General features: G+C 43.9%; 1 protein-coding gene across 3 annotated transcripts in view; it reads left to right on the top strand.

The window, feature by feature from the left end:
- The window catches only part of PLEKHM3 (pleckstrin homology domain containing M3), a 160543-nt gene that overhangs the window by 32591 nt on the left and 113978 nt on the right, over positions 1 to 13974 (top strand). For all 3 annotated transcript variants that reach the window (XM_084779291.1, XM_084779290.1, XM_084779292.1), the window contains exon 3: positions 2502 to 3437. In XM_084779291.1, coding sequence (XP_084635417.1) covers positions 2502 to 3437 — 936 coding nt within the window. The remainder of the gene's footprint in view (positions 1 to 2501; positions 3438 to 13974) is intronic.

Raw genomic sequence — 13974 nt, 5'->3', positions numbered from 1 at the left:
CAAGGACGGAAGTTCTTAGTGGGTGGGAAAACAGGGATGGATCACACGTTAGCTCCAGAACCCTGGAGCCTTCCTAGCGAAACTTCTTGTCCCTTCCACCTGACCTGTCGGCAGTCTGCATCTGAGTTATACCTCAGGAAGGAGTGAGCATGGTTTGGGGTGCTGCTGGGCCAAGGCACAGTTAGAGTCCAGCTTGGAATGCCCAGTGGCTGCAGTGAAAAGCTCTCAGGAAAGTAAGACAAGCAGGTGGCAATTTCTGTCTAAAAGCAAGAGAGGTGGCTTCTTTTTTTCCTCACCGGCTCACAGCTGAGCCGCCAGGTCATGGTAGGGGTGACTAGGACACACGCCTGCGCCTACCTCTGACTCTGGAGAAGGCAGCTGATGGAAATGAGATGGGAGAGGTGGCAGCAGCGCTGCCCACAGCCCTGCCGCCCTCCTGCATTGTCAGGAGGAAAGATGCCCAGAGAGTAGGCGTCCATTATCTCTAGCTACAAAGGGATTAGTGTGGGTTTCGAGAAATTAACGGCTCTTTAGTTACTGCAGAAATAGTAATGAATTAACATTAGGACCAGAGATGTAAAGCAGCTAAAATGGGCCTTTCTTTGCCTCCTTTCTCTCTTTTCCTCTGTTGGTTTGCTATGTTAAGGTGAGAGCTAGCTAACCCACTTTCCCTTCTCCCTCCCTCCCTTCTTTCTTCCTTCCTTCCTTCTCTCCATCCCTCCCCCACTTTTACCCAAAGCAGAAATCACCCCCTTTGCTAGTGTGATCTATCTTCAGGGAATGACTCAGTTTGTGGCTGCCTGTAGAATGTGTCAGCAGAGAGATTAAGAAACAACTTAGACATTAAAATTTCTACCAGGTCACTTCTTTTTGACCATGTCCTTTTTTTGACTTGTTTGGTTGTTTTTTTTGTTTTTTTTGTTTTTTTTTTTGAGACAGGGTTTCTCTGTGTATTCTTGGCTCTCCTGGACTTGCTTTGTAGCCCAGGCTGGCCTTGAGCTCACAGAGATTCACCTGCCTCTGCCTCACCAGCGCTGGGACTAAAGGTTCCAAGCCACTAAAGGCATGCACTACCACGCCCTGGCTGGATGTCCTTTCATGGCGACCAAGGTCTCAGGATAGCTCTTACTGTAGTCTCCACACCCAGGAAGCCTTGGCTACAAAATGAACACCTGTCTCAAGGAACAGATTCTCTGGCGGTCTCTCTAGCGACCTTTACTAAAGTACTACATGGCATTCAGTATGGGTTATCACAGATTAAGGATGCTGTGACTACATAAATATGTAAGCGAGGGAAGGGAAGAGAAAAGAGGACATAAAGGGAATTATGCCCACCATGAGCTCCATATTGCATTTGAAGCTTTATTTCTAATTTAACAAGTGCTTTTCTTTCTTTCTTTTTTTCTTTTCACTTTTTATTTGTTTGATACAAATATTAACTTTGTAATACAGGCCAGTATGGCACTCAGTGTGTGGCAGGCTAGCCTTGGACTCATGATCTTCATGATCCTCCTGTTTCAGTGCTGAGATTATAAATATATATTCCTGTACCCACCTAACAATATTAGACTTACTAAGGAGCCATTAATGTATTGGTAAGGCATTGTCTTGTGTTCTGTGCTGTCAAAAGGAAAAGAGACCTTACTCCATTAGCAAAGACAAACTTTTAAAAGCAAACTTTAAAATATCGTTTGTTTGGACAGTAAATAACTTATGCTAATATAGTCTGATAAAAGCCTTTGATAGAGTAATAATATAGTAGGGCTACCTGATCGTGACCAAGGCCGGGCATCTATAGACGAGATGTAGAAAGGCAGGAGAAGCCAGAAGGTAAGTTAAGCATGTGGTTGCTGACTGAAGCAGTGGGATGGAACCTTGTAAGCCCAGGGCACAGTGTAAGCACAGTCAGACTCAGCGAGAAAACTGCTGCCTGAAGTGAGACCTTAGAGGTGATGTAGTGGACCCAAGGGTAGAGATGGTGGCAGATAGAGGGGCCAGGTGTTGTCTTGCGGGCTGGTAGGCTTGCCTGAGGACGGGAGTTTTGTTTATAAGCAGCCCAGTCTACACTCTCTTGATTTGTTCTCCCCTTCTGCCTTCACCAACCTAGGAGACCAGAGTCAGAGCAGGGAATTAGCACACGACTCCTGCTTGTGTGGCAGGAACACTCTTGTGTTTTGGAGCCTGTAGAGCTTACCTAGAAAGGAAGGAACCTGGCAGGCGTGGGCGTACCTGTCTGCCTCCAGTTTTCCCAGCCTTTCTGTTTGGCACACAGGCCTCTTCATCACATTGACACTGTATGCTTTGTATGTACACTCGCACTTGTTCGCCACCTCAGTGTGAGAAATGTCCCCACATACATCTTACCAGTTAGATACCATTCCCAGAATTTTACTACTTTGTTTTATCTGAAACATAAAGATGTCAGCCCCCAATGTGATTTGTTTCATACACCTGCCTTCCCATAACTAGTTATGATTTCACCTTCTCTTTTTTCCTTACAGAACATAAGCAGACATTCCCAAACATCCTGAAGAAGGGTTATCTGGAGATCAGGAAGAACCACGACAGTTACTGGCAAAGCTGTTATGCAGAACTCTCACCATACAACCTACACTTGTACAGCCTGGACAGCAGCGGGAATCAGGACCTTTGGGCCACATATCAGCTCTCACACTTCCAGAGCATATCTGTTTTAGGCAATCTTGAAGCCAGGACGGTAGACACTGTGCTCTACGACAATTCTCAGCTGCAGCTAAAGGCAGAGTCCCCGTGGGAGGCACTGGACTGGGGGCAGAAGCTCTGGGAAGTCGTGCATGCTGCTGTGCCCAGTTACATGGGACGGCAGGATGAGATGGCAAACTCAGCAGGACTTGGTCAGCGTGTTGACTACTGTACACAGAACCACTGTTTACAGAAGAAATCCAGTGGGATGCTGGCCTCCCCTGTCTTGGAGAGCCCCAAACACTACCAAAACATCCTCAAATCAGGGACACTCTACAGACTGACTGTCCAAAACAACTGGAAGGCATTTACATTTGTGCTGAGCAAGGCCTATCTTATGGCTTTCCACCCTGGCAAGTTAGATGAAGATCCCCTGTTGAGCTACAACGTGGACGTGTGTCTGGCTGTGCAGATAGACAACCTGGATGCTTGTGACGCTTGCTTTCAAGTCATCTTCCCCCAAGATGTCCTCCGCCTCCGGGCTGAGACCCGGCAGAGGGCTCAGGAATGGATGGAGGCTCTGAAGACAGCAGCTAACGCCGCGAGGAGTTCCGAGCAAAACCTGCAAGTCACACTGAGGAACAAACCCAAGGATCAGATAGGTGGCAGCGAGCGGCGGAAGGACAAACGGCAGTCCGTGACCACCAGTTTCCTGAGCATCCTGACCACTCTGTCTTTGGAGCGAGGACTCACTGCTCAGAGTTTCAAGTGTGCAGGTATGGAGTGTGTGTCCAGCCTGAAGCTTCCCTGAGACCTACTATGGGAATTCACTCTAAACCTTCTTATACTACAGTCACAGATGTTTGTTAAAACCATCTGTTTATAAATAAAACGTATCACTTCTTTAAGAAGTATACTTCATTAAGAAAATATGCTGGGTTGCAGGCACGCTGAGGGTATAAGGTGAAACACTGACTCAAAAGGAAAAAACAAACAAACAAAAAAACCTCAGCGGCACACAGGACGCCAAGTCGGATTGCCATGAGTTGAAAGCTAGTGTGGTCTATGTATCAAGCGTTAGGTCTGTCAGGGCTACGGTGTTACAGTATGAGCTCTTGCCTCAAAAATAACCCAACCCGATGCAAACAAAATCTACCCATCCTATACTCTTTGGTAAAGTGAATGGAAACAGACATAATGTCCCTCAGTGAATCAAAATGACTTGGCCAAAGCCTGACCAGACTTGAATGTAGGCTTCCTGAGTCAGCCATGATCCATTTTCTCTGCCTTTTTGAATAAAGATCACTGTGACTGTGTCTGTCACAGATTGCTTCATGATGGAACTTTACACCCCAGCTAAGTACTGACACTCTTCAGGCAAGGCAGACGTCCCCAGCTGGCAGCAGAGGCTGATCATGACCTTGTCAAGTCCTGTTACATTAGAATCTATAGAAAGTCAACACCGAAACCAGTGTGGGGATGGCTGGAGGGAGAGGAAACAGCTGCTCCACACATCACCCCTGAGACACGAGGGGAAGCAAGCCAGTGTTCCCGGAGCCACGGTGTAGGGTGGACACGGAGTGGACCCCAGCCAAGCCTCGTGCTCTGTTAGGTCCTCTTAGTCCTCTTCATCCCCATTCCCCTCGCCTCTCCAAACACTGAAATAGGAAGAAAAAGGGGTGAAAAGATCTGCTCCCAGACCTGTCCATCTGCTTTAAGCTAAATTAAAATTGCCGCCCTTTCACAAAACTCCCACTTTCTGACGATAAGTTAGCACAAAGGCAGACTTAGTTGGAACCCCAATTGAGAAGTTTTAAATTCTAGCTTTTTAGATATAAGTATGCTGTTTAAAAATGAACAAGAAGCCAGTTGTGGTGGTGTATACCTTTAATCCCAGCACTCGGGAAGCAGAGGCAGGTGGATCTCTGTGGGTTCAAGCCCAGCCTGGTCTACAAAGCGAGTCTAGGACAGCCAATGCTAGGCAGAGAAACCCTGTCTCGAAAAAACAAACAAACAAAAATTAACAAGAAGCTCACCACCAGCCAAGAGCAAGTTTTATACTCTGTTCTTCCTGCACTGAAAGAGCAAATGCTGGGGGCACGCCACAGTGAAAACCCACACTTTCAATTCAGTGTGGCACGACAGTCATCAGTCTATTGGAAAATAATCGGCTTTAAGGAGGGTCTCGGTGACTGTGCAGTAGTAGGAACCTAGAGGTGGGGTTGGCAAAAGGAGACCGTTCTGAGCAAGAGTGCAAGGACAACCAGATGTGGCAATGAACATCTGCAGTTCTGGCACTTGGAAAGCTGAGGCAGGAGGATTGCCAGTTTGAGGCCAGCCTGGGATATATTATGAAAACCTGTCTCAGAACAAACAAAACAAATGGGAGAGAAACTGAGCTAGAAGCCATGGCAGGTAATGTGTGTGGTGTGTACATGTGACAGACTAGACTTTATGCTGACTCAGCTACTTTTGGAAGCGCTTTTGATAAGAAGACACTAGTATTAGTGGTTTGGTTTGCTTAATTCTTCATGTTTTTATTTGTTTTAGAAATGGTTAGCATTTCAGTTTCTCACTGGTGCATATCTTATAATAATATTTCAGAATTCAGGTATTCAACAATACTAATTGCTTATAAGCTAGACATCCTGAATTCATAATATACTTGTGTGACATTAGATTGCTGATAGGATCAGTAAGTTTCTTGTTATTGGATGATGGAGAATAGTCTAGGCTTGTTCTCAGGGCTGTCGGGGGAGGATCTGCCTTAGAAACTGTATGGTAAGAGAATGCAGGATGCCTCAGGTAGCCCGTGAGGGCTGCCATCCAGTTAGCACTTCTCACCGCTCTCTGAGTTTGCTTCCTAACGGAGTATGCGCTGCCCATGTTTTGCATTGCATTGAGAAAAGGGAGTGTTGGAGAGCAAACCCAATGCATCTAAAAATTGGAGAAATAAAATCAGGAAAAGGCAAAGAGGATAAGAGGCAGGGAGAAGGAAGCTAAGTAAAAAAGGGAAAGTATTACATAATGGGCAAGAATAGAACTTTCTGGCAGTGATAGAATGCCTCCCTTGGCTGTCTAAATTTGGTGCTCGCTAAATCTGGATTGTTGGAGGGAACTTGGGTAGGGGGAGTGCGGGAAGCCAGGGTGCAGGATAGCAAGGCTAACATTCATTGCTCAGCTCAGCTGTTACTTCATGCTTTGGTTTGGCACTCCAGTGGGTGTAGGTGGGCTTCTAATTTAGGGTGGAAGAATGCTAATTTACATATATGATGTATAGTGTAGTGCATCCCAAAGTAAAACTAGTTCTGTTTCATTGCCCCATTTCCACCAGAGAGTATGGTATTAAGTTGCTCTGTGATATGTGTGATTTACAGGCCTTTTCATTCCTTACACTAAGTGGGGAAGGGATACTGGTTTCCTGCCTGAGGTTGGAAATTATTCTGTGTGTCCTGTAGGGGGCAGAGTCCTAAAAGAAAAAGAAAAGAAAAGGGGAGGGGGACTCAAAAAAACCAAAAAGTTGTTAAGCAAACCTGAATGTTTTTTTAAATTACTGGGGGGCCATTTGTCATATCAGAGATTGTCATAGCAGATGGACCTTTAAGGACTGTGTTCCTCACAAGCATTGCTGTCCCTTGCTCCTCAGGACAACAGGCACGGTGGATAAGCAGCTGCCTGCCATGTTTGCCTTCCAGACTGTCAGTCAGTCCTGCACATTGGGCTTATGTGGTTTTTGAGAAGCAGATTCACAGACTCTGATGGCTTTCGTGTTTTTCTTTACACTTCTAAGTTTGTAATGTCTGCTTCAGCCCTCCCCCCCCCTTTAAGCATTTTGGACAAATAAGTGTTAAGTAGAAGGGTGCACTGAGTAGGTTCTTTATTCTAATGTCCTTTGGTTACTAGTTAAAGGAACCACAGATACTGGCTTCTATACATATGAAATAGGACAGTTGGCCCTATTTCACTAAATTCTTTCTCTAAGTGAGGAATTCTAGCTCTCTTAAATTTTAAAGAGTCCCTACAGAAAGGATGGAGCGTGGCCATCCCAGGATGCCTGAGGTTATGGTTTTGAAGCTATACACTGAACCATAACTGCATACTTCCTGGCTTATGCTTAGACTTAGGCTAGTTATATTTGGTTGTGTGTGATAGCTGCATAACTTCCTCCCCAGCCCCACCGCTGCTTAGGAAAGTTTCTTGCTACAGAAACTTAGCCATGGCCATGCCTGGGTCGCGGGGACCCCTGGGCTCACCAGGCCCACCCCCTGACATCTGAAAAGCCATTTGTATTCATTTGACCATCTACTGCTTGCCCAGTACTTGGGTGTGCCTGGGGTCAGAGCTTCAGGAATGTGGGTGCAGACCCTCTTCTCATTAGACTGTAGGCAGCTAGGAAAACCAGCCGCATTTATCAAGTAATCACATTGGTGACTGCCAAACAGCAGCCATGGCAAGAGCCACAGACATGACGGCCACATACCAGAGTCCAGAGCCTTCAGAGGTGGTGCCTGATAAGACTGGAGAAAATATTTTCTGGCCTATAAAAAAAGACACTCGATAAGGCTGAACTTCATGCTTGACTGTGACATCACATGCTGGGCAAGGTGCTATGGAGTTGTTACTGGGGGGTGCTTCAGTGTGGCCTCTGTGGAGAGCTTTGCAGTAGGAAACGAGGGGCGCTTCTTAGTGACACTATGGGCTGGAATTCAAAACTGTATTTGACAATGAGAAATCTGTGGTGCTAAAATATTAATGCTTAAGAGATGACCGTGCAGTTTGTTTATGAAGGGTGTAGCCATAAGTCATTCTAAACCTGGTTATTCATCACCGCTGTAGCAATTAGACTATAAGACAGCATGCTTGCTTTCTCTCGGAATTTGACATGTGCACTTACTCGGCAGGAGCATGGTTTTCTTGGTATTAGCACACACAGTAACTTCCCAGCAATCAAGAAGCCTAGCCACTGAGTACAGTAATTTGCAGAGCCTGGACTTTATAGGTATGACAGAGATACAAAGCTCACCTTCAGAAAGTGTGACTGTTTGTAATCTGCATGTGGTTTGGACGCCCACTCAGGGCAGTGCTCTCTGGTGGGACTGAGGTTGAACGTGGTAGGGAAGAAGAGTAGGGCTTCCTCCGCTGCTTTCCCTCCCCGGTGCTGTTTAACCTCTGGGACTGTGCTCGGTGGCTGTGCATCTCTGGCATGAAAAGCTGTTACTTTCCTTTTTCTTCCCCTCCAGCCCTTGGGAGGGGGAAGCTCAAACGGGGGTGGGGGGGGAAGTTTTGCTGTGAATTCTTCAGCCATTTAGTGCAAATTCCTGTAATTACCGGCATTGTGTCTCCTCTGAATGGCACATAATACAGCAGAAGCCATTCCTAATTGAGACCTTACAGGAGGTACAAATCCCCTCTTTGTTCGGCCTGACAAATTAGTGCCAGAAAGTGGCAGGGTCCGAGTGGGAATCAAAGGCAAGAAACACAAAGATGGAACTTAAGGCTACAGTAATAACCCTCTCTTGTCCTGAAGGGAAAAAAGTAATGACCAATGAAAAATGAAGGGTTTTTTTCCCTCTGTGTGTGTGTTGTTGTTGTTGTTGTTATAAATTCCCTTGACATGACAGCACCTCAGGGCTGCTCTATTTATTTAGTAAAAGTGATTAAATAGTAATACAACAGGGCAGCCCATTGTTTCCCTGGGCGCCCCCATCTCACAGACCCCTGTTGCCTTGGCTAATTGATTGACAATGAACCTCTGAAAAAGAAGTCTGTTGTTAGGACCTGGGATGCGGCAGCATCCCTGCACCCTGGTGTGTGTCCGCACGCTTCTTTCACTTCTGTGCCAGTTGCACTCCAGTTTTCCTTTGCCTCACCTTACCCCTTCTTTCTCCCTTGCTCAACTTTTCTGCTCCTATTTTCTCCCTGACACAAACAGTTAGGGGAGAGTTGGAATTGTAGTACCCGCTTTGGCGAGATTTAGTTTTGGGGTCAGCTCTCTGTCCCTGCTGGGGGTAAGACAGAAAACAGTAGCAGTCTGAGATGACCACGAGGAAGGAGAGGGCTTGCTGCTGCTTTATGGCAGCCAAGGGGGTTTGAATGTGTGGGAATGGCTGTTTGGAAGTAGTCTTTGCTCTTAAGATTCACCCCCCCGCCCCCAAATTCCTTACTCAGTTCCTTGAAGGAAAAAAAAAATTCCTCACACCAATAGCATTTACATGTTGGAGGAGGGGAAGTTTGGAGCCAGAAACAAAACCTTTTTTCAGGGGCCTCAGTTCCTGAGAAACCAGACTTGATTACTTGAAGATCAAAATCTGGCTGATGGTGGTGTAACTCAGTACGTTGAGGATGCTGTAAGCTGTGGGAAGACGACCAAAGGCCTCTAGGCAGAAAATTAATAGCCCCTGGTTATATATGCTCAACTAGCTAAGCTGAAGGTAAATCCCTAATTTAACTGTTACAGCTGCAAAAACAAATCTTGTCAAGCCCCCAGGAAGGCAAAATATATTAAACAAACAGTATCAACCCCGCTAATACCACATGGCATTTCATGTGATAAATGAGGGCATATTTCTGGCAAGCGCCTGTTTTATGACATCGTTTAGACAGAAAGGGTACCTTCACCCTAGCAATCCAAACATCGCTGATAGAAAGTATAGAGAGGTTAATTATTCATTCGGTAGCTACCAGTTTGGAAGTAAACAACATTTCTAGGTTGGGCCTCGTTAGTTACTTATTGGCCTTGACATAAATCCTGCAAAGTGGTAATTGTTGAGAAAGAGACATTGAATCTGGCAACTGATTGTGTATGTGAATCTACTTAAAGGAAGATCTCTTGGTTCCCAGGTGCAAAGAGGAATGGTTGTGTATTTTGCTCTTAGGAAAAAAGTATGAAAGTGTTAGGGAGGATTTGTTTTCACCCCTTGTGAAAAACTGGGGGTAATTTGGTGTACCAGAGTGGCAGGTCTTCTAAGGAAGTGAACTTGGAAACCAATAGAAAGAGATTTTTCTTTGTATGTTCTACTGTGTTTACTACTGCTTCAGTGACTGTTCTCTCTTTTGGTAGCAATAGTAATAAAGCAAAGATGTATTTGATTAGTGTATATGAAGATAGAGAATTAAGGGAAGAAAAAGAAGGGAGAAAAATGCAAGTATATCCTCCAAGGCATAGAATCAGTTTGCATAAATAAGAAGCACTTATTGGTGTTGCCTGAATCATTTCGTTACTGTCTTAGGTTGTAGCTTCTTACACAAAGGAATGATCACTAGAGTTGAGTACGACCACAAAGGTTGCTGGTAGTAAAAAATCTTCAAGTAGAATTTTAATGTTTTGAATGTTCATGTAAACAAATATTTAGAAGGGGAGAACTTTATTTATTAAGTTTATTAAAGATTTATGAAATGCCTTATATGTATCACACACTCTCCCAGGAGCCTTGGGATATATAAGCAGAAGTGAGGTGCAGGCTGTGCCCTCGAAAGCTGTGTAGAAAGCCCCTCCCCTCGAAAGACTTGCAAAGGTATTGGAGGGAAGGCTCGAGAGCATGTGTAGGGCAGCCACTGACTTGAGACCATTGCTCTCCTTCCCCTGCTTATGGAAGAGAATCCCCATGTTGTGATTTAAGCTGAAGAATTAAAGTGGCCTACCACTTCTCCCTCATTTTAGACTTTGTTTTGAACCTCTAGGAAAGTCTCCTTGGCTTTTAATACATCTTGCAGAGACAGTAGTGTATGCCCATTATGTAGTAGATGCCATGTAAGGCACAAGAGAAGATAGGAATGCCCTGGGATGCCCACGACTTTGTAGTTGGTTGAGGATGCACGAAGGAAAATGAGGTTACTAGATGTGTGCAGTGTGCAGTGCCCGGCGTTCAGAAAAACATCTAGCCCAAGTCCGTGACACTGGGTTATCAGGGGTTACAGTTGTTCTGTGAGTGACTGGCAGTTTTATGCAAGCATTGCTGACTGGTAGGCCCCGGCTGATAGGTTGTCAGGGAAGACTTGGAGTTTAGCAAGGACAAACACTGGAGTCCTGCCTGGGTTTCTGGTTCTACTTTCAAGTTCTGTCACCCTGGATAAGTGACTTCATTTCTCTCTACCTCATTTTTCTCATCTTAAATATGGGAACATAATCATAGCCACCTTATTACTTCGAGTGCAGGTAACTTGAATTTAAGGGTGTAGGACAGGACCTGGAACATAGGAAGGCTGGCTATTATTAATATTTGCCTACCTATGATGGCAATCGCCTAGATACAGATTACCTAAGTATATTCACCAAAGTTACAGTTATTACAAAACCAATTTGGATCACTAAAATGTAGAATGACTGAACTGAGCGAGTCAAGCTAGAGAAGTGACTGAAAACAAACGAGATGAGATTTAGAGTGACAGGTACCCAGTCCTGTATTCACAGTCAGAAAATTGACTGCAGAGATGGAGGGCAGAGGAAACTTGGCCAGCAGCAGTCCGTGTGGACATATGGGTGAGGCAACTGGAAGCCAGCGTTGGGTCTGCTCTGGCTCCATCAAAAGCATTTACAAAACAGGCCCCCAAAGAAGAGATATCTGGCTGGTGGGAAAGCTCCGCTGGTAAAGGCACTTCTGCCAAGCCTGCCCACCTGAGTTAGATCTTGTGACCCACATGGTAAAAGGAGAGAGCAGACTTCTGACCTGCACATGTGCTCACAGCCCTCCCCAACACCAACCCTCACGTGAGTGGACACATACAACATAATTAAAAACAACAACAATGCCGGGCGTGGTGGCGCACGCCTTTAATCTCAGCACTCGGGAGGCAGAGGCAGGCGGATTGTTGTGAGTTCAAGGCCAGCCTGGTCTACAAAGTGAGTCCAAATCCAAAATCAAAAAAAAAAAAAAAAAAAAAAAAAAAGAAAAGAAAGAAAGAAAGAAAACAACAACAACAGCAGCAAAAAGAGATATCCTTAATGTCATCTGCCCTGGCCAGACCACATCTGAAAATTTCAGTTATCAATGTTGCTTTTTAAGAGTAAACACCCACATCTGTTGATTTAGAAGATAGTGAAGGTACTAAAATCAGTGTACACATGTGAGTAGAAGAGGGAGGATAAAATGTTAGTGCCACATCTTTGAAAGCTGTCACTTACAAAAGAGGTGCACTCAGTGCAGTTCCATTTGACTAATGTAACAGAACTACCTCAAGTGGGTTGGGTTTCCTATGGCCAAGAGAAAAAATGAGCAGAGGCCCATCCAGTGGAACTAGAAAACCTTGAATTTCAGATGTCAAGATACTTAGATTGAAGGCTGGGGAGATAGCTCAGAGGTTAGGAGCACTGGCTATTTTTGTAGAGGTCCTGGGTTCAATTCCCAGCACCCACATGGCAGCTCACAACGGTCTATTACTCTAGTTCCAGAGGATCCAGTACTCTCAAGAATTCTGTAGACACCAGGCATGCAAGTGACGCATAGATATACACACACCAAAACATTGCACATTAAACAAAATTAAAATAAAAATGTTCTTTAAAAAGATACTTAGACTGTCTGAGAGTTTTCTCATCTGCAAGACAGACGGATGCATTCACTCAGGACTTCTGTGAGTGTCGACTGAGCCCTACTAAGTTCTGAGCACTGTGTGGGTGCACAGAGAACAACCAGCCCTGTTTTGTGTAAGCGATTATAACACAATTAAACTGAGGTCTTTAGTTCTCATTCTAACCCCACCCCTGAATGTTCTTGCTCTATACAGTCTCTTTTATCTCTCATCCTATATATATATATTTTTTTGATATCTCTAGTTTAGACATAAATGAGATTAATGTCTCCTGTTTAAATCTCATTCAATAATACCTTTTTTCCTTCGGTAGAGAGAGCTTCTGCCAGTAGGAATATCAATCGACTGAAAAGACGGATGATGGCAATCCTTCTCTTGGCTCTGATATCCATCATTGTATAAATTACTGTACTTTCTACCCTTTTAGAGTCTAAGTTTCTAGATCTAGGGAAAAAAATCTTACGGATAACAAGAATATGAACACACTGAAATAGTTATGTGAGTCTGTGAAGAACAATGTTGCATAATTTGTATTTTAAACTATTTCACTTCCTGAAATTCAAGGAGACTCGATCACTTTATGTAAGTAGGCCGTTTGATTTTATAGGATATAAATTTGCCTTTTTGATTTATTCCTAGTATTTTCATCATAGAAGTCACATGTATCTCTTTGATATGTTTCAGAAGAAAAAGATCATTTTGAATTTCAGAAGACAGGGATCTTTTGATAGACCTTCCTGAACTTCATAGGCATCACTGTGCTTTTTTTTTTTTTTTTTTTTTAAAGCCGTTCGTTTCTCTGAGTCTTTGTTGCTCTACTTTGGTCTGGAAAGTTCTTGTCCCTTTTTGTAGCTTCCTTTTTGGCTAACATTATTCTCATCACATGCTCATTTCTGGTTAAACTTGTGAAGAAAGTGTTACTGGACGATTGGACTCCACATTGAGTTAAAAGTTTCTATTTACTGACCTTTCCCCTGGGAGAGAAATTGCTCTAGGTGTGGTTTTAGATAGACTGGGTAGGTCAAGATTCTTGTTAATTCCTGCCTAGGATCTTTAAACGTCTAAGCTTCTCATGGATGCTAAGAGTAAGAATTCCCACTTAAGAGGCTTTCTAAAATCTGTTTAAGGCAGAAGCATAATTATGTTTTTAAAAATTGCCTTCTTATTATTCTTTTTGGACTTAGGATCTTTTTATGTAGCCCAGGCTAACCTTGAACTTGTGATCCTCCTTCCTTGGGCCTCCCAAGTACCTAAGGATTACCCCTAAACTTGACATGTTTAATGTATCTATAGATAAGGTAATCTAATATAGCAATACCAATTTTTTTTGTATCAGTTTTTAAACTAATTATTTACTTATTTGAGAAACATTGACTATATACACTCCCAGAGACTGAGCTGTGAGGGTAACCTAGAAGTTGATTTTATAGTAGGAAATATGACTTTATGCTTACACGTCTTTCTACATTGATAAATGTTAACACTGAATATGTTTTAATTAAATCAAATCAATAAAACCCCAGAGAACACCAGGCTTCTTTTGTTTTGGATGAAACTAAGGTATGCTAACAAAGCAGTGAGCCCCCAAGATCAAGGGTGGTGGCAGCCGTGGGACTCTGTTGGTTATGGCTGTGTATATAATTCTCTATTGCATATGCTTTGTTGAAACCCTCTGTATATCTTAAATGTTCTTTTTCCAAGATCTTTCTTGACCATCTCTACCTCTGCTCCTTCCTCTTTCTAATGTCCCAGAGCATTATTTTTACAAGCCTCCCTTGTGGACTC

This window comes from Acomys minous, assembly GCF_964271855.1.
Source record: "Acomys minous genome assembly, chromosome: 4".
In the NCBI taxonomy this organism is placed as follows: Eukaryota; Metazoa; Chordata; class Mammalia; order Rodentia; family Muridae; genus Acomys; species Acomys minous.
The sequence above is the reverse complement of the archived record's forward strand: the minus strand, read 5'-3'. Positions and strand labels throughout refer to the sequence as shown.